We start from the raw sequence: 19,558 nt of genomic DNA, 5'->3' as shown, positions 1-19,558 counted from the left end.
GAGTGGGTGAGTTTTGAAGCTCACAGGAGCTAGAAAAGAGGGCCAAAGGCTTGTTGTTAGCATGAGCTCTGTCAGTGCCAGTCAGCCATTAATAAACTGGCATGGTTGCCTGGATGATGACGTGGTACTTACTGAATCCTCAGCCTGGGAGTCTTCCTCTTCCACTGCCAACTCCTCCACCCAGTCTGAGTCCACCTCAATGGCCCGCTCCTCCCCATCCACCGAGAGGTGACTTGGGCCTTGACCATTGCTCTGGCTCAGGGCATTGGTGACATCGGCCAAGTAAGACATAATGTGGCACGTGCACTCCAGGACTATCACATGCTGGAAGAAAAGACCACCATCAAACCACAGAAACCAGTTCTCCATATGTGATTATTGTGTACTATGTTTTCTCAAACTCTCCTCAATAAAGCTCAAGATCAGGGTGCCTGGGTGGCTCAGTTGGTTAAGCGACTGCCTTCGGCTCAGGTCATGATCCTGGAGTCCCGGGACTGAGTCCCGCATCGGGCTCCCTGCTCAGCAGGGGGTCTGCTTCTCCCTCTGACCCTCTTCCCTCTCGTGCTCTCTGTCTCTCATTCTCTCTCTCTCAAATAAATAAAATCTTTAAAAAAATAAATAAATAAATACAGCTCAAGATCAGAGACTTGGTATAAAAGCAGACAAAAAAACATTTTAATTACCCATTTCCTCAGCTCTGAGCACTGTGACCGCATGTAGCAGTTAATACATTGGGCTGAATTAATGTGATTCATTCATTCTCAAACACGAAGACAGCCCTCTACGAAATGTTGTAAAATGAGGTAAAAATGAAATCAGGAAAACAGAGTAGAATTGGAGGCAAAAACCATTCAAGAAGAATGGTGGTTGCCAGAGGCAGGAGCAGGGGGTGGGTGGAGAATGGATGAAGGGCGTTCAAAAGATACAACCTTCCGGTTATAAAATAAGTCAGTCACACGGATATAATGCACAGCATGGGGACAATAGTTAACAATATATTGTATTGCATGTTTGAAAGTCACTAAGAGAATAGGTCTTAAAAGTCCTCAGTACAAGAAAAAAACATTTTACAACTATGTATGGAGACAGATGTTAACTAGCCTTATTGTGGTGATCACTTCACAACCTACACAAACATCTAATCATTACGCTGTACACCTGAAAATAATATAGTGTTACATGTCAAGGATACCTCAATATAATAAAAAAACTAGATTAAAAGTATGAATGGGCTCTCATTGGCTTTTTTCCTACCAATAGCATTTTTTTTAACCATTAGTAAAAGACATTTACGTTACTGGGTTTTAAACTTATGCAGTAGGGAGGAACAGCTTCAGAAATCAAGCGAAATTTTCCAGCAAACCACTGCTCATGTTTGCCTAAAAATCCCTGGAGCCTGGCATCAAGGCCTCATATTTCTAAGTTCCTTCCCTAGGCGCTCTGACAGTTCAGAGCTGAGAGGACAAAGACTAGCAAGAAAGGAAGGAGACATGAATGGTGCAGTGCTGGGTCTCAGAGGTCAGTTAGCTGCTCTTAGCCACCTATGTCAGGTTCATGGTGGGGCAAGGGGAGGAGAAGAATGCCTGCATGCAAGACTTCTGTCAGTTTAAAACCATTCTTCGCAGAGGTGACCTGAACCTTCAGGTAAATTAAACAATTCTAGTACGTGGACTAGAGCAAAAAAGTCAGTCGGTGACCCCATATACCACCTACTCAGAGTACCCAGTTCCAATGCAGGAGCAGGAAACAATTTTCTACAGCATACTAATGTCTAAAAAACAGCAAGAATTCACTAGGTTTTAAGGATTCAGCTGGATGTTTTTTGTTTACCCTGTTATTTCCCCCCATCACTCCTCACAACCCAGCAGAGGCCCGAGGGCATGCCGTTCATGTTACAAACTCCTAGGGCTTTGAAACTATACCCAGGCTGGCCAAGGCCAGAAGCCAGTCAAACGGAGAGCCTTCTATGGATCACAAAGAATCATCATCAGTCCCTGATTGCTGTCATGCTTCACTTTGCTTACCTTTCCATGCATTACATTGGCATTCAGTTTTTCAACCACATTCTTCTGTGATAGGTATTTCTTGCTGTCCCAAAGGAAAAAAAAAGGCGGGGGGGGACAGGTGAGACACAAAAATCATCTAAGGAACCAAAGAAAAGGAAGCAGTTTTCATGAATCCTGCATCAATTTGTGACACTGGGAAGCAAAGGCATTCTTAGAAAACACTGAGGTGTAGGTGCTCTGGTCTTATCACTGACACTTGATACACTTTCTCTAAGACTTCTCCTAAGGATAATGAACAGGAAGCCCTATAAGAATGTAACAAAGATTGAGTCTCAAGTGAACAGTTACAGACTACTCCCTCAATCCCCAATAAAAAGGTAGAGACTCAAGTTCTTTTATACTCACTCCAAGCTACAAAGAAAATAACTTGTAATTCATTATCTATCCCCCTTCTCTCTAAGAGCAACGCTGCACCTATAGATAGGCCCCTCCAATTTCATCATCTTACCATCTACTCAGCCAGTCCACAGCAGCATTGTGAAGCTGAAGATGGCCGGCACCTTGACCTGCACTGGCCAGTGTGGCCATCACAACCATGAGTTCAGGGAAACCAGTCCCATCACCATTGGCCAACATCTCTGTCGCCATGGGGATCAGGGTGCCCAGAAGCACAGCACACACGCCTTCTCCAACTTGGCTGGTAGAAAAGAAACAGCAAATTAATAAGTAAACAAGAGGAATCTGACCGTACTTCTAAATTTATAAAAGTAAGAGACATTGAAAATTAAACATTAAATACATGACTCTCCCCGCCCCCTTTCTCCCCACTCCATATATATGCACCCAGTTTTGGACTTCAGCTATTAGAGCACAGAACATTCATCCATGTGACAACTGACAGGCCCAGTCACTGCAAAAGTTTTTCCACAGGAGAAATTAAGGAGCTCCACTAGATTCCTTAAGTCTAATGAGAGGAGCTCCGGAGTCGCTCAAAATGCTAAGGACCAATGCCTGAAGGAAAGAACGTCGCAAATGCTGTCAACATTCATCTGGGGCTCTTAGGGACACGTGACTCAAATGCATGTGCTCTACCTGTTTTCCCGAACGATGTACGTAGTCAACAGCTGCAACAGCTGCCGGTTCTCCTGAATCACATCCAGCTGGTCAGAGTCTTTGGGGGGCGACGCAGTCATGCGGGTGAGCCAGGCCTGGAGGCGCACGGGCTCCACGCAAGCCAGCTGTGCCAGAGAGCCACAGAGATGCAGAAGGCTCGGGTTTGGGCTCTTCTCAGCTAGGGACAGACCAAGAGGCTGCGGTCAGTGACGGAGGGTGAGGGACAGGAGGGAAGGCGCTGACTAGGAGCCAGGAAAGGCTTCGGGCAAGTTTCCAACTGCCTTCCCAACTTCCTTGCAGGGATTCTCTGCACTTGTTACTCGGTAGTTATACTTGGGCAGAAGATATGCACAGTATTAGCTGGACATCAAAGTTCCCGTAAAAAGATTACTAAAAACTGTCACTCACTCAGCTGGAAGAGTTTGGTGAAGAATTTCAGAACTCGGTTACAGAATTTAGCAGAGAGGTTCTCATTGGCTGTTGCCATCATGATTTGCACGAGTTCCCCACTGGGAGGCAGAAGGAGTAAAAAAGGGGAGAATCACATTAAGCCTCACATAAAAAGGCATCCGCTTCTATTTCTTCACAATGTCATCTCCCCTCAGGGGACTGGTCACTTGTCAGTCAACGACACTAGGTGTTCATGAAATCAACCCCTCATCAATAACCTGAAGGACCAGCAATTAATCTAAGTCCTCCCCCCGGTACAAACACCTAAAGCAGGCTTTAAGTGTTCCCTGAGACAAAAATACCTAATGCTTTCAGGAGACATTCAAAAAATGTTCACTGAGTAAAACAAAACACGGCTCACCTGTCAGAGAAAAATTCCTCCATAGCTTTACGAGCCTGGCTGCTCTCCAGTTGCTTTTCCAAATATTGGAGACATTCCTCCAAGATGGATTCATCCAGTCCACTGAGGACCAAAAGAAGAATTAACTACCAGAAATAAGGTCTGTTTCAATGTCTTCCTAATACTGATTTTTAAAAATCCAAAGTTTATGACTAAACCTTAAGGGCAATATTCAATTTTTTTTTCAAAGCTGAGCATAAGGGGCGCCTGGGTGGCTCAGTCGGGTTCCCTGCTCGGTGGGAAGCCTGCTTCTCCCTCTCCCTCTGCCTCTCCCCATGCTTGTGTTCTATCTCTGTCAAATAAGTAAATAAAATCCTTAAAAAAATTTTTTCAAAGCTTAGCATAAAGCCTGGCTACACAGGAGGTCAGTACATATCTAACACATTAAACTGTAACAAAACGAGTTCCTAAAACCTTAAAGGACACAGTCAATGGCTAAGAGTTCAAAGAATCGTTGCTGCTGTTTCAAATTACAGATAAACAGGAAGGAAAGAAGGAAGGAAGAGGAAGGAAGGGAGGAAGGAAAGATGAGGAAGGGAGGGAGGGAGGGAGAGGGGAAAGAAGGAAGAAAGAAAGGGAAGGGAAAGGAGGGAGGGAGGAAAAGAAAAAAAAGAAATGCTTGATGAAACTCTGGAGTCAACAACAAAAAGCCAGCAATGTCCACACTCGGACCCTTCATTAGTACAGTTCTCAGTGGGACAAAGCTGCAACTCACTCTGCTGCTCTTAAGGACTCGCCCACATCACTACGGCCTAAACTACCGAAGTCAAACAATGGTTTGGTTTAGGGAAGTCCCCACCACCCATCTCAGAGGCATGGTTCTAAAAATATTAGAAATTCTACAAAGCTCCTTTGTACAGTTCATTACATCAAGTAAGGCGCTTGATAAGCATCTGTTCAATTACTTAAAGTTTCCAAATCTGAACCATTTAAGCCTTCCACTTTCTCAACATGGATTCCTAACAATCATAAAAGCGGATTCCAAATAACCTTTCGTGCATGTCCCCAAGAACATAAAATGAACACAAGTACAGAACTGTCTGTTAAAAAGCACAATAAGCCATTAATTAATGACATAAAGAAAGCAGCACTGGTATATACGGCTGCAAGCAGCAGGAGGTCACGGGAGCCTGACCACCCCCTCAATCAGGCTCACCTATTGGGATCTGCATGATTGGCCAGAATGTTGTAACAACCAGTGATCAGTTTCTCATACACTCGAGCCAAGAACTCCTCAGACTCCGCAGGGCCCAGGATGCGCTCCAGGGAGTTGCTACTGATCTCAGCGACGCTCTCAGTGCTCGACTCCAAAAGAAGGGGAAGAAGGGTCCGAATTACCTGTGGCGGGTTCATCTCATCGGACCAACTTCAGCAAAGAAAATGAAACCATGTTAGTGAATATACTCCTGCCACAAAGCTGCAATGGCAAGGATAGGGCAACTCAATCATTTACTGAGGGAGGAGGGCTTTTATTCCTATCTTTTTCCCCTTGATATTTTTTACATACAGCGTAATCATACAACTTCATAATTTTATTTTTCATTATTATATCAGAAACAAAACAAAAATCATTCTACGTGAGAAGTCCACGTGAGAAGTTAAACTGTTAATTTAACAATTAACAATATAAAATGTACTTTTTAATATTCAGAAAAGAAGGGTGCCTGGGTGGCTCAGTTGGTTAAGCGACTGCCTTCGGCTCAGGTCATGATCCTGGAGTCCCGGGATCGAGTCCCGCATCGGGCTCCCTGCTTGACGGGGAGTCTGCTTCTCCCTCTGACCCTCCTCCCTCTCATGCTCTCTGTCTCTCATTCTCTCTCTCTCAAATAAATAAATAAAATCTTAAAAAAAAAAAAAAAAAAAGAAAAGAAAATTAACTGAAACCTAAGCTAGAAACCCATCCCAGACAACTTTCGTAGAACTGCCAGGAATCTGGATCACTTTCAAGGCGATGTGATAGAGGCCTTCACCTGGGTCCTATGTACAGGAAGACAAAGCAGTGCCTCCCTGGCCTGCCCCAGGCCCCACAAGAGCAGAGGCTAACTCCCGCAAGGATTCTGGAGATGCATGATTTGAAATCTATCACTGCCACCTTAAAACTCCAACCCAAAGCACCTCAAAATTACAGTATGATTTAAAGCCTGGATGGCCTCTTCTGCCAGAGGGGAGGAGGTATTCTGCTACCTTTCACATCACATTCTAGATTAATGCTCACAGTCCACTCTGAAACAACAGACTCTCTTTGCTACAGAAGCATACAAGAAAAGCATTACTACACGATTATGAACTCCATCTTCCTTTAGCTACGAAAGAACACAGAAATAGAGAGCACGCAGGGCTCTGTAGTAGATACTCACACAATAAGATCTCCGGTCAGCCTGACCAGTGAGAGGAGGGTGTGCTTCAGAGAAGCAGCCAGGGGCAGACTTTGGCCACAAAGAGTCCCCAGGTGAGCAGCCTGCACAGCACTGATGTAACTCTCCGAAGGGATGGTGTCATTAGCAAAGGCATTGCGCTGAAAGGAAACAAAACAGACATGAATGGACAGACCGTCTATCTAGCAGGGATAAAAATTCTCACGTGGGGGGAAAAGAACCCGGTGGCATAAACCAAGACCCACTGAGGTTTCCAGACAATGGCTCTACTCAGTATACACTATTACTCATCCTGGGAAGGAAAGTGGGGTAGAGCGAAGGAAGCAGTTAACAATTTTTAGTTAGTACAAAGGTAACTTAAAATTTAAAAAGTTAAAGGGCGCCTGGGTGGCTCAGTCGGTTGAGCATCCAACTCTTGATTTCGGCTCAGGTCATGATCTCAGGGTTATGAGATGGAGCCTGCTTAAGATTCTCTCTCTTGGGCGCCTGGGTGGCTCAGTCAGTTGAGCGTATGACTCTTGGTTTCAGCTCAGCTCATGATCTTAGTAAGGTCATGGGATGGAGCCCTCATCAGGCTCCGTGCTTAGCGGGGAGTCCGCTTGAGATTCTTTCTCCCTCTCCCTCTACCCCTCCCCCTCTCTCCTCCTCTTAAAAAAAAAAGCTAAAAAGTTAAAATGTTAGTACAACAATGTTAAAATGTTAAGATACCCAACACCAGTTTTCAAATAATTAGAATATATTCTACTTAACACTAAAACTACTATCTATAATAATTAAGAAGGAGATGTATTTTGCAAAGCAATAGAGTCTCCAATAAAATATCTTCATTATCCTTCCGCTCCGGGTGATGTAAATAGAGATCACAATTATAAAGCAGGGATAACAAGATTACAATGCTTGACTTTCACAAAGAACTGTGACAAGGGAATAATATGTTAATAGAGATAATTTGAGCAGAGCAGACACAAAGGTCAAGTGAACTGACAGGAGACTCCAGTCTTCCAACAGCCTCCAGAACCTGAAAGCTACCCTAGAAAACTATGACAAAAGGAGCAGGTTCGGGCGCCTGGGTGGCTCAGTTGGTTAAGCGACTGTCTTCAGCTCAGGTCATGATCCTGGAGTCCCTGGATCGAGTCCCACAAGGGGCTCCCTGCTCAGCAAGGAGCTTGCTTCTCCCTCTGACCCTCCCCCCTCTCATGTGCTCTCTCTCTCTCATTCTCTCTGTCTCAAATAAATAAATAAAATCTTTAAAAAAAAAAAAAAAAGCAGGTTCCTGATATTTTTCCTAAAAAGAAAATGAAAACAGCTCACATTTACTGAGAATTCAGGAGCCAAAGACTGTGCCAGGCACCTTACATTTAATACAATTAATCTTCACATCCCAGTATTAAAGAGATAAGGAAACAAAGCAAATAATAAAACGGCTGTCTTATAACACAGTAACACAGATTTCTTAACAAAACAACCACCTGGGTACCATTTGGGTAATTTAAGCCTTTGATTATCAATTCAACCATAGCAAATATATTGCAGCATACCAAGACCTCTTGGCAGTTACTTTCAGCCTAAGGAATAAGAACAGAACACAGAATGGCTAGCGCTCCACATCCCTACTCTGAGAACAGACACTCACCCAGGATCCGATGTTGGGAAACTCATTGGTGTTGATGTTGTTCCAAGATTCACACACAGCCTGCACCCAGGATGGTAAATTCTGAACCAGTGTGGGACCTGGAGGCGACAGGAAGGACGAGGACTCATCACAAGAGAGAAAAAAATGACACATACTATTTTAAAGCCAAGCCCAAATGCAGAAAGATACACCATTGCCCAATCTGTCAACATAATTACTAAGATCGCTTAGATGGATCTTTCAATAGCAGTACTACATCCAAGAACTAGCTAATTGCTTAATAGCTAACAATGTCAATTATAAGGTTTTCATTTCCCATCATAGTCACTTTCTAATCTCGCAAGTAAAGACGACAGCTGAGAAAGGGATACAAAGCGGGAGCATGTCACTACAAGTCAGGCTGAAATCACTACTCAGCGTCTGTTACACCTTCCACAAACAGGTAGCACCTTAGTCTCTTCTCTCAAGACAAATCTGAGGGCAGGGATTCTTTTTCTTTTTTTAAAGATTTACTTATACATTTCGGAGACAGAGTGAGAGACAGAGGTGGGGGAGCAAAAAAGAGAGACAATCTCAAGCAGACTCCCTGCTGAGCACAGAGCCTGACACAGGCCCGATGCCACCACACGGAGATCAGGACCTGAGCCGAAATCAAGAGTCGGATACTTAACTGACTGAGCCACCAGGTGCCCCCGAGGGCAGGGATTCTTAATGCGCATCAAGAACAGCATTCCAGGGGCGCCTGGGTGGCTCAGTCAGTTAAGCATGTGCCTTCAGCTCGGGTCAGATCCCAGAGTCCCAAGATTGAGCCCCACACTGGGCTCCCTGCTAAGCGGGAAGCCTGCTTCTCCCTCTCCCTCTGCTGCTCTCCCTGCTTGTGCTCTCTCGTGCTGTCAAATAAATAAATAAAATCTTTAAAAAAAAAAAAAAAAGAACAGCATTCCATGAAGTAGGAGAATTTAATTTCCAAAAGTGTGACTATCTGAACACTGAAAGGGCATTTAAAGCTTGCAATTCAGGAAAATACAAAGAGTTATAAATTGAGAGGGTAATGACTGCTCTTAACTCCAGTCCTGCTCAGGTCCTTTTGCTTCCCCAGCCTCCATTTCTACCAGATCATTCCTAACATGGGGAAGAGGTCTGCCCAGCACGAAGCAGCAGCTTGCTGATCTCCCTGATCTCCATAAATGAAAAGGAGAACACAGGCTAATGCTTTAGAACCAAATGACTGGTTTGGATCCCAGCCTCCACATCCTGCAAGACGTAGGATCTTGGGCAAATTAACTTCTCTAAGACTTAGTCTCCTACGGAGTAAGAGGGGAAAATAACACTTCATAAAGCTTCTGAGAGGACTGACAGAGATAAACCTATGTCAATGTTTGATACACAGAAAGGTTCCAGTAAGTGGCAAATGTCAGTAGACAGGTAGACAAGTGGTAGGACTCGTCCTACTAGTGGTAACAGCATTTCAAAAAGCACATTCACTTACCCAGAGTGTTTGCCTTGCACCTACTAGAGCCAATAGCCAAAACGGCAGCAAAGCCATGCAATTTCTCCTGGGAAGGTTTTTCAGTGGATCCTTCTTCATTAAAGTTCTGCAGCAAATAGGCTCTGAAGAAAAAAACAGGGGATACATGAAAGCTGAAGAACCTACTCCCATCATAGTTAGAAGAAACTGCCCTAGACAAATTGAAACACCTGTACCTCCGTTTCCTAATCTATTAAATGTAGTTGACAGTACCTGCCCCTTTGTGATCTCGTAAAAATTCCAATGGGTAGCTATTTTCCAAAGAATATTCCATCCTCTGAAATGTCCCCAAAACACAATTCCAGGACAAATGAGCTTGGCAAACATTGAACACTATCTACCCACCTCCCCCTGGTCTTGGAAGATTGGCAGTGTATATACTGAAGGCTCTGAGAAGTATAGTTCACCTTTGAACAACAGGAGTTTTAACCGCACAGGTCCACTTACACACAGATTTTTGTCAATAAATAAAATACACTACTGTGAACATATTCTGTCCTCCTTATGATTTTCCTAATAACATTTTCTTTTCACTAGCTTAATTGTAAGAATACAGTATATGATACAAATATATACAAAATATGTGCTAATGGACACTCTATGTTATCAATAAGGCAATTACTTCAGTTCAGGAAAATACAAACGGCTATAAATTTAGAGGGCAACTACCACCCTTAACTCCAGTCCTACTCAAGTCCTTTTACTTCCCCATCTGGGTCAACAGTAGGCTACGAGTAGTTATGTTTGGGGGAAAACAAAAGTTCTATGCATATTTTCAACTGCATAGGGAGACTGGTGCTTCCAACCCCACGGGGTTCAAAGGTCAACTGTTCTACACTTTTTCAAAAGCAGTTCACCTGTATTTACTCAGGACTTCCCAAACTTACTTGCCAGGAATATTTATTAACAGCTTATTGTATAAAGAGTTGGCCTAATGGGCCAGATAGGAGTCTAGAAGCTCTCAGAGGGCAGGGACTTGGTCAGCTTTGCTACTGCAATCCCCCCGGCACCTAGAAAAATACCTGACACATAGCAAGCTCTCCCATTTGCTACTCATGCCTATTGCTCATGTATCGTCAAGAACTGTGCCTCCAACAATAGTCTTCGCTCTACTTACTCCAAGACATTCAAACTTAGGCTTTAGTTAAGCTTTACAATGACCCAAGTCCCTTTTAGCATAAAAGCTCCATAGAACAGGAGCTGAACAGTGAAATCCTACAGGGACCAGAGAAAGTAAATAAGCGTAAAGGGGCCCAGTGAGAACAGCTACACAGGGTAGCCATTCCTCAACTCTGGTGTGCTAATGTTACGTGGCAAGTCAGACGCAGTTTTGCCAGTTCTTCCCATGTAGGAAAAGCCATAAATTTTGTTTTGTGAATAAACTCCCCATCTTTATACACTGAACGTAGATTCCAAGTATTTAAACATCATGCAGAAGTAGTCTATAGGGCGTGCAATTTACAATGTGTATTATTTTAGAAAGGACTAGATTTCAAAATAATCCCCGACTCATTACAAAATTTCTCTAACTACCTACATGAAATTTAAAAAGCATTTAAAGCTTCATCTTAGTGAATGACAGAAATGACATGTTTGGGGAAATTTCATTATCTTTCCTTGTATCCTACAAGTTAAATGCTACAAAATATTTAAAGATTTATAGAAATCAAACTTCTTCTTGACTCTTCGTGAACTATTTGAAAATTCTCTCATCAGGCATCCCTTTCTTTATATTAGAGAAAAAAACATTTTACCAAGAGAGAAAAAAACCCTGAGCTGACAAAAAGAAAAAAATGTAAGATTCTCAGTCCTTAAGGATCTGCACAGTGAACAGTACTTAGAACCACCAAGCTCAATTTGAAGAATTTTCAGGCTCCTAAGAAAGTAAACAGCCAAAGGATCTCCATTCCCCATTTCCAACATCTGTGGTCAGGCAGCCCGTCACACCTAGTGAATGATGCATAGGTGTCAATGAGTTGTAGAGTGGCTGGAAGCAGGTTCTTGGTGATCTCAGAAGACTTATGAGGATCAGTCTCGGCGGCCATCTTGGAAAAATGCTCATCCAGGGAGACCTGGACCTTCGAAATGGCAGCATCAAGGGTGTAGATGGACTGCAGACTTGGAATTTCATGGAGTTGCAAGATGGTGGTACAGTCGATGCTACAGAATGACGAGATCTTTAAAAGTACCCAAAATATTAATTAGTTGTGGCAAAGGGCTACGGCACAAGCTAAATCCTGGTATTATGGACCCAAAATGAACATACCTGTCGAGCAAAGTATTCCTCTACAATTTCAACATCATATTTCACTGAGCTGCACTTGGTGGATGCCAGTTCTAGGAGAGAACCAGCATGTTCCGCCTTCATGCCCTGTTTGATAAGGTGATCCTGTTTGGACAGCAAGAAAAAGTGTTCAGATTATTACAGATAGAGTCTAAAGCTTTCATTACCCTTAAACACTAACAAGTTCCCACAAGTACAGAGCATGGTGGCTTTGGCCACCCCTCGGCAGCAAGCCCTGTGTGACACCGTGGTACCTTTATCCAGCTGACATAAGAGCTGATGCGAAGGCGGGAAGACCAGCGCAGGGTGTGTAAGATGTCACATTCACTCATCTCAGGTGAGTTCATAGCCAGCTGGTTCATGTAGGTCTTTGATGGTGGCAAAATCCCCAGGATCCTCCACAGTATCAAGAAGTAACACTGAAGGGCACAGGCCTCCTGGAAGAAGCAAAAAGAGTGGTCACAGCAGTGGCACTTGGTATCGAGCCACGAGCCCCCGAACAGTAAGAACCATTCCAAATACAATGTTTAAAGCAGACTGTGTGCAGTCCTGACCTTCAACTAAGATCTGGCTTGCAAGTCTGCTCTGCAGGTCTTTGACAGAGAATATATATAATAACAAAGCAGGGTCCTAGGATTGAGCCACACGTCGGGCTCCCTCCTCAGCAGGGAGCCTGCTTCTCGTTCTGCCCGTCCTGCCCCCCTCCCCACTTGTGCTCACTCTCAATCTCTCTCTCGCTCTCTCTCCCAAATAAAATCTTTAAAAATATATATATATTATAGCAGCAATGTCCACAATAGCCAAACTGTGGAAAGAGCCAAGATGTCCATCGACAGATGAATGGATAAAGAAGATGTGGTATATATATACAATGGAATATTATGCAGCCATCAAAAGGAATGAGATCTTGCCATTTGCAACGACGTGGATGGAACTGGAGGGTATTATGTTGAGTGAAATAAGTCAAACAGAGAAAGACATGTATCATACGATCTCACTGATATGAGGAATTCTTAATCGCAGGAAACAAACTGAGGGTTGCTGGAGTGGGGGGTGGGGTGGGAGGGATGGGGTGACTGGGTGATAGACACTGGGGAGGGTATGTGCTCTGGTAAGCGCTGTGAATTGTGCAAGACTGTTGAATCTCAGATCTTTACCTCTGAAACAAATAATGCAATATATGTTAAGAAAAAAAAGAAGAAGAAGAAGAAGGTAGCGGGAGGGGAAGAATGAAGCAGGGGAAATCGGAGGGGTAGATGAACCATGAGAGACGATGGACTCTGAAAAACAAACAGGGTTCTAGAGGGGAGGGGGTGGGAGGATGGGTTAGCCTGGTGGTGGGTATTGAGGAGGGCACATTCTGCATGGAGCACTGGGTGTTATGCACAAACAATGAATCATGGAACACTTCATCTAAAATTAATGATGTAATGTATGGGGATTAACATAAGAATAAAAAAAAAATTAAAAAAAAAAATCCTGAAGTATCAGTCAGTTCTGGAAACAGATAATTCAGTAACTGATTAGATCCCAGGAAGAAATTTCTGGTAGAACCGCTACCCAATTATCAAACACATTCCAAACTCTTTATAATCAGCCTGGGCTTCAGTGGTCTTACCAAGGCCGTTACATTCTTGTTTTCCTTTCTCCTGACTGTATCAAGCTGGGATCCAGCTGCAAGCAGGGATGTCAGTGCAGTGTAAAGCTCATCATACTTGACAAGCTTAGAGAAAAGAACATCACATGCCTAATATCGAGAGAAAAAAAACATTTTTTCTTATTTTTTTGAGATATTTTGTCTACTACCCATACACTATCATTTAATCTCATGACTGACAAAATAGCTCATTCAAATTACAGGTAAGAATTTCTCCTTGCAGCAAGATTCCCATTCAGGGACCTCTCTCAGTTTATGGACTATTGTGAGCACACAAGGGCAGGTATTAGAATGATGTTAACTATTTTTTCCATTAAAAATATCTGCATGTGAAGATGCTAACAGAGACAGGAAGAAGGTGCCCCTACGGCAAAAGTAGAGCCCAGCAAATAACATATTCCTACTAGAATAAGTTCAAATCCGAATACAGGCCAAATTCCCTCATTACAAAAAGCAAGTCATTCCCTTTTCCCCTGACAGACTGATTTTGGTGGAAACCATCTGACCCACATGTAAAATGGGGTTTTAAAATTCCTGGTACCACAGAATCGAGTCGGTTCAAATCATCCTCTGAGGCTTCTGGGGACAGGACACAGTAGAATCTGGGTTGTGGGACAGCATCTGAAAAACAGGGGGCTCGTTAAAAGAATGGTTTCATTCTCAACTCTGTTTAGAAAGTATAAAATGTAAAAACTAAATAAACACTTTGGACACCTGAAGACACAAACAACCTTGGCACTACTGACATTCGGGGCCAGGTAATTCTTTGCTAAAGTCCTGTGCACGACAGGATGTTTAGCACCCTCCCCGCTGTGACAACCAAACAGGTCTCCAGACACTGCCAAATGTCCCCGCATCCTTAGTTAAGAACCACTGCTCTAGGGGCGCCTGGGTGGCTCAGTCATTAAGCATCTGCCTTCAGCTCAGGTCATAATCCCAGGGTCCTGGGATCGAGCCCTGCATCGGGCTCCCTGCTCGGTGGGAAGCCTGCTTCTCCCTCTCCCACTCCCCCGCTTGTGTTCCTGCTCTCGCTAACTCGCTCTCTGTGTCAAATAAATAAATAAAATCGGGGCGCCTGGGTGGCTCAGTCGTTAAGCGTCTGCCTTCAGCTCAGGTCATGATCCCAGGGTCCTGGGATCGAGCCCCACATTGGGCTCCCTGCTCGGCAGGGAACCTGCTTCTTCCTCTCCCTCTACTGTTCCCCGTGCTTGTGCTCTCTCTGTCAAATAAATAAATAAAATCTTAAAATAAAAATAAACAAACAAAAATAAACACAAGAGGCATTTCATCAAAAGAATGGACAACTGCTCTACACCACAGAGGTGAGGAACACCACAGAGAAGGTGAGAAACACCAGAGAAAAGGTCATGGCTCCCATTATTTTCTGAACAGTATCCCACCATGATCCAAAAGGAAGTTTAGCCTCTGGGCTAGAACCACATTCCTATAATGGAAAAGTAAATGTAATCACTCACAGTGGCAGGAATCCATGTACTGCACTCTATGAGCAGACACAAGAATTCCTAATTCTTATGTCTCAATGTTGTTTTCCTTTTTGTTTTTAAATCAATGTGGGTGGGTGCCTAGGTGGCTCAGTTGTTAGGCGTCTGCCTTCGGCTCAGGTCATGATCCCAGGGTCCTGGGATTGAGCCCCGCATCGGGCTCCCTGCTCTGCGGGAAGCCTGCTTCTCCCTCTCCCATTCCCCCTGCTTGTGTTCCCTCTCTCGCTGTGTGTCTGTGTCAAATAAATAAATAAAATCTTAAAAAAAAAAAAATCAATGTGGGATATGTGACAGTCTATTTCCAAAAAGGTTTTGAATCCCTTGGTATTTGCCACCTATAGGGAATAGACTAAATCTTGAGGAGTCTCTAGCAATCTCCAGCACCAAATTCACTCCCCCCAGTGAGAACCAGTGAGTCAGCTTCTTACTAACAATCTTCTTTCTGACCTGATGAAAAATGCTTAGACCAGTTTTCTTCTACTTCTTTGAACCCGTGATAGAGAGGGGTGGTCGCCCGGCGGCTGTTGCTGTCCTGGGATCCATTTGCCCACCCAAAAGGAGGACTCAGCAAATTATGCTGCACCTTTTAAAACACAAATTAATACTCAAATTAAGAAAGATACCTAGCCACATTCCGCATCTCACTGCAGGTGTGATAACTCGTAAATATATCAAACCTTGGGAAACTCACAAACCCAAATAAAGTTTTGACGTTTCTGTGACTTCTTTGGGGAGCATCTTTTTGCCAAAGTATAATGGGAATAGGGCTCAAGCAAACATTCTAGGAAATGCTGAATAATCCTTAACTGGCCTTCCCATCCTCATGCTGGATCCCCATAACAAAACAGTTTACTAACCCATAAAACTTACTGCTCAACTATCATTCAACCACTAACAAATACTCAGGGAGGGCAGATGCTCAGGGCACTGAGCTGGACACCAGGTAAAGTGGATTAATTCAAAGGACACCTGTGAACAGAACCTATAATCCAATTTTCACAAAACCATCAAATCAAATAACCTACATTTACTGCTCCTGGCTAAATACAAAGCATGAGCGCACACACGCAAGTCCAGTAGTCTTCCTAAGATGAATCATAAACCTACCACAACAAATGTCTAAAACCTAAAGTGAGCAGGTCATTTTGCTTTGGATCATGGCAACTCGAGAAGAAAAACACTCTCGGGGCGCCTACGTGGCTCAGTCGGTTAAGCGTCTGCCTTCGGCTCAGGTCATGATCCCAGAGTCCTGGGATCGAGCCCCGCATCGGGCTCCCTGCTCAGCGGGAAGCCAGCTTCTCCCTCTCCTACTCCCCCTGCTTGTGTTCCCTCTCTCACTGTGTCTCTGTCAAATAAATAAATAAAATCTTTAAAAAAAAAAAAACAACACTCGATAACAGCTAGTAAAGCAAAAACAGTGTGTTCATCTGTACCTGCTCGAACAGATACACAGGGGCTTTGGAGTACTGATGAAGCAGATAATCAAAGATCAGAAGGAGGCGAGCCAGGATGAGAGGCACGGAGCGCGCCTGCGCATCCATGTTGGCACTCAACTCCTGGATGATCTGCACAAAAAGGGTCAGTATGGCCCGCCGGCCTTTCTCAGTGAAATTGTGAAAAATGAGAAGGAGCAGCTGCAGATGTTCTACATTCAAATCTTCCGTCTCGTTGGGCACCACCCCTTGCAGGGCATTCTGCTTCATTGTCGACAAAAACCTACCGCAGAGAAAAGGAGAAAGTGTCTGGTGAAAGAAGTCCGAACATCCCCCAAGATTTACAATGTCAAGGGCTGGAGGAGTTAAGCTTTTTAAACCCAGGCATTAAGATAACAAATCAAGGAAGACAAAAATCTACACGTAAAGAGAAGATTAAAAACTCAACCTTGGCTACGGAAATGGTAAATTCGGCCACAGAATATTCCCCGTCGACTGTGGCGGTAGTGTAAACACCCACTCTGCCATTTCTGACCATGAAAAGAACTGTAAGCTCCCCCAAAAGGTGGCTTGCTTTTTTTAATTAACGAACCTGGACAATTTTATAAACTAGAAACCGTTCAATTACTTTTCCCTATAATTTGACTCTACAGCTTAATTTGTATTTTGAGAGTTTACACTACAGGTTAAAAGCACTGCATGATAGCACTCAGAAATAACTCAATGTACTAAAAAGCAATAAAAAATAAATTATACTATTCAGAGAACTTGTCTAAAGAGCTTTTATGCAGAAAAGGAATGAATGTAGACAACTGCTTCCATTGCCTTTGGCTAATTTAGGAAAGAGATTTGTGTTCTAATAAGGGTTTCCCTCACCCCATCCCCCTACGCTCCCCCCTCGCCCCCTCCCCCACCTCCTGGCCTTTTTGCAAGATTCCACCAAGAAAAATACAGTGGGACTTTGGCATTCCAGGAGGTTTATGACTCCTCAAATCCAGCATTAGAGCTATTTGATCATAGTATGGGGAAGAGAAAAGCAAAGCCTTTTAGGAAAACAAACTGCTTTGAAGACTCTTAACCATGTAAACAAAAATGGCAAATATAGGTCCATCTAAAGAGGATTTAGATGATTAATCTGAGCTTCCCCCAAGTAAAATAGTTCTTTAAAAGTTGTCCAAAAAAGACTGCAAGTCACCCTGAGTGGTTTTCATGATGAAAGCAAAATAACCAAAGACAGAGTTGGCTTCCCTGTTCCCGGTCTTTCAGAAAATCAGGTCAGGATAAAATTGGCTATGTTCAGGATTCAGGTTCTGTCTCTTAATTGCAACCATATCCCCCATGTGCTAAGGGATGATTTTGTTTCCAAACCATGGTTTAGGTACTTCTGCTTCTTAAACAGCACATCTTCCCCCAAAGCCATCAGAAACATACTCCTCCGCCCTCACCACCGTACACCCTACCATCAGATACCACCTCAGAGCCCCAGGCTAACTACAGAGAAGTCAAACAAATTAAAAAAGCACATAACCTTCTCTGCAGGGCTTCTCCTGGAGTTCTCTTACCTGTCCCAAACTTTAAGGCATTCAGGGACATCAGGATCACCTTGAGCGCCAGCTTTATGTTGCCAGATGAGTAAAAGGCGTGAAAGCACAGAGAGGCTTTGAGGGTGAATGTACAAGGGCCAAGGGCCCTCAGAGAAAGGTGCTACTCCCAGCTGCTGCAACAGCGTGTTCTGCCAGGAAAGACATACAAGAGACCATTAGGAAAAAGACAGAAAATGAGGCCAAAGGTTACCCACGAGCCCTAAATGTTACTCTTTAATGCTAGAAGAGTATTTTAAAGAGCACGCAGAAATTCAGATTTAGACATAGTTTGGAGAAAGGTCATTTCACTCAACGAACAGGAAAAAAGGAAAAATTACTAATCAAACCCCATTCACAACCATAGCTAATTAGCGTCAGAACTGGGGTCCTGACACTAAAGGAGAGATGCACGAGACAGCAGAATCTGGATCGGTCCAAACGAGCTGACAGTTTCTCTTTCACAACCAGTTATATACCTCAAGTAACATTCAAAGTGGGGAGGTCCTGCAACTCGTAGGTCCAGCCGCTTGTATTTTCTTGTAAGCCTCTGCTTAGAGGCAGAGAAAGTCTGCCTCTGCAATGTCAAGGCACCCCAAATTAGTCAGGGTTGTCTGCCTCCAGTTGTAGCATGTCTTTCAAATGAGCTTGACTTGCAGCTCAGTTACTTAGCTGCAACTTATCTTCTCAAACACACACAAACTGTGCACGATGCCAATGGAAAACCAGACAAAAGCCTGCTTTCTCACTTGGCTTCAGAAGACACAAATCACAGTTACCTCGGGATACAGGATAAATTTCTAAGTCTGTCAAATTAAATTATATTCTTATAAAACATCCCAGAGGACCCCACTCGGAAATAATTATTCAAAATGTCACAGATATCAAGAGTAGTTCACACATGTACTGGGGTGGTTATCACAGGCTAGCTGCACACATACTCCACACGAAACGCTCAGAGCTATAGCCTTAGGTGGGTACGTGCTCCATTTTACTGATGGGGAAATAAGAGCTCAGAGTGGTTTAAGAACACGACCTAAGCCACATGATTCCCATGTGTCCTAGCCAGGTTTATCTCTAAAATCTGCATGCTTAATCATTATGCTCCACATAGGCTTAAAGACTTTTTTCAATTCCTGACTCAAGGAAATAATTCAAAAACATTAACGTGCCTGAACTACATCAAAAATATTACCTGTAGCACTCCTGTAATAATAAAAAAAAATTTAGAAAAAAATCTTAGTGTTCAATCAAGGAACATGCAGCCATAATAGTGACAACTATAAAGAAAAAGGTAACACGGCGCCTGGGTGGCTCAGTTGGTTAAGCGACTGCCTTCAGCTCAGGTCATGATCCCAGGGTCCTGGGATCAAGTCCCGCATCGGGCTCCCTGCTCTGCGGGGAGCCTGCTTCTCCCTCTCCCACTCCCCCTGCTTGTGTTCCCTCTCTCGCTGTGTCTCTCTCTGTCAAATAAATAAATAAAATCTTTAAAAAAAAAAAAAGAAAAAGGTAACAATTTTTGAAATAGTAAAATTATAAAAAGCAGAAAAAAGAGATGTATAGATGTTCTGATCTTAACTGCAAAACTGTGCAACTA

The 19,558-nt window shown here is 43.5% G+C and overlaps 1 protein-coding gene across 6 annotated transcripts in view; it reads right to left on the bottom strand.

Annotated features, from left to right (window-relative positions):
• UBR4 (ubiquitin protein ligase E3 component n-recognin 4) overlaps positions 1 to 19,558 on the bottom strand; it is a 130,464-nt gene that overhangs the window by 83,849 nt on the left and 27,057 nt on the right. For all 6 annotated transcript variants that reach the window (XM_035019630.1, XM_035019631.1, XM_035019634.1 and 3 more), the window contains exons 18-35: positions 17,944 to 18,113; positions 16,382 to 16,664; positions 15,396 to 15,531; positions 13,988 to 14,067; positions 13,408 to 13,536; positions 12,044 to 12,226; positions 11,772 to 11,894; positions 11,453 to 11,682; positions 9,467 to 9,588; positions 7,978 to 8,075; positions 6,327 to 6,484; positions 5,126 to 5,335; positions 3,931 to 4,032; positions 3,528 to 3,628; positions 3,099 to 3,297; positions 2,515 to 2,703; positions 2,025 to 2,088; positions 133 to 324 (exon numbers count right to left, since the gene is read on the bottom strand). In XM_035019630.1, coding sequence (XP_034875521.1) covers positions 133 to 324; positions 2,025 to 2,088; positions 2,515 to 2,703; positions 3,099 to 3,297; positions 3,528 to 3,628; positions 3,931 to 4,032; positions 5,126 to 5,335; positions 6,327 to 6,484; positions 7,978 to 8,075; positions 9,467 to 9,588; positions 11,453 to 11,682; positions 11,772 to 11,894; positions 12,044 to 12,226; positions 13,408 to 13,536; positions 13,988 to 14,067; positions 15,396 to 15,531; positions 16,382 to 16,664; positions 17,944 to 18,113 — 2,769 coding nt within the window. The remainder of the gene's footprint in view (positions 1 to 132; positions 325 to 2,024; positions 2,089 to 2,514; positions 2,704 to 3,098; positions 3,298 to 3,527; positions 3,629 to 3,930; positions 4,033 to 5,125; positions 5,336 to 6,326; positions 6,485 to 7,977; positions 8,076 to 9,466; positions 9,589 to 11,452; positions 11,683 to 11,771; positions 11,895 to 12,043; positions 12,227 to 13,407; positions 13,537 to 13,987; positions 14,068 to 15,395; positions 15,532 to 16,381; positions 16,665 to 17,943; positions 18,114 to 19,558) is intronic.

Source organism: Mirounga leonina, unplaced genomic scaffold, assembly GCF_011800145.1.
Source record: "Mirounga leonina isolate KUSES-001 unplaced genomic scaffold, KU_Mleo_1.0 Mir_173, whole genome shotgun sequence".
NCBI lineage: Eukaryota > Metazoa > Chordata > Mammalia > Carnivora > Phocidae > Mirounga > Mirounga leonina.
This window is presented reverse-complemented; position numbering and strand designations above follow the sequence as displayed.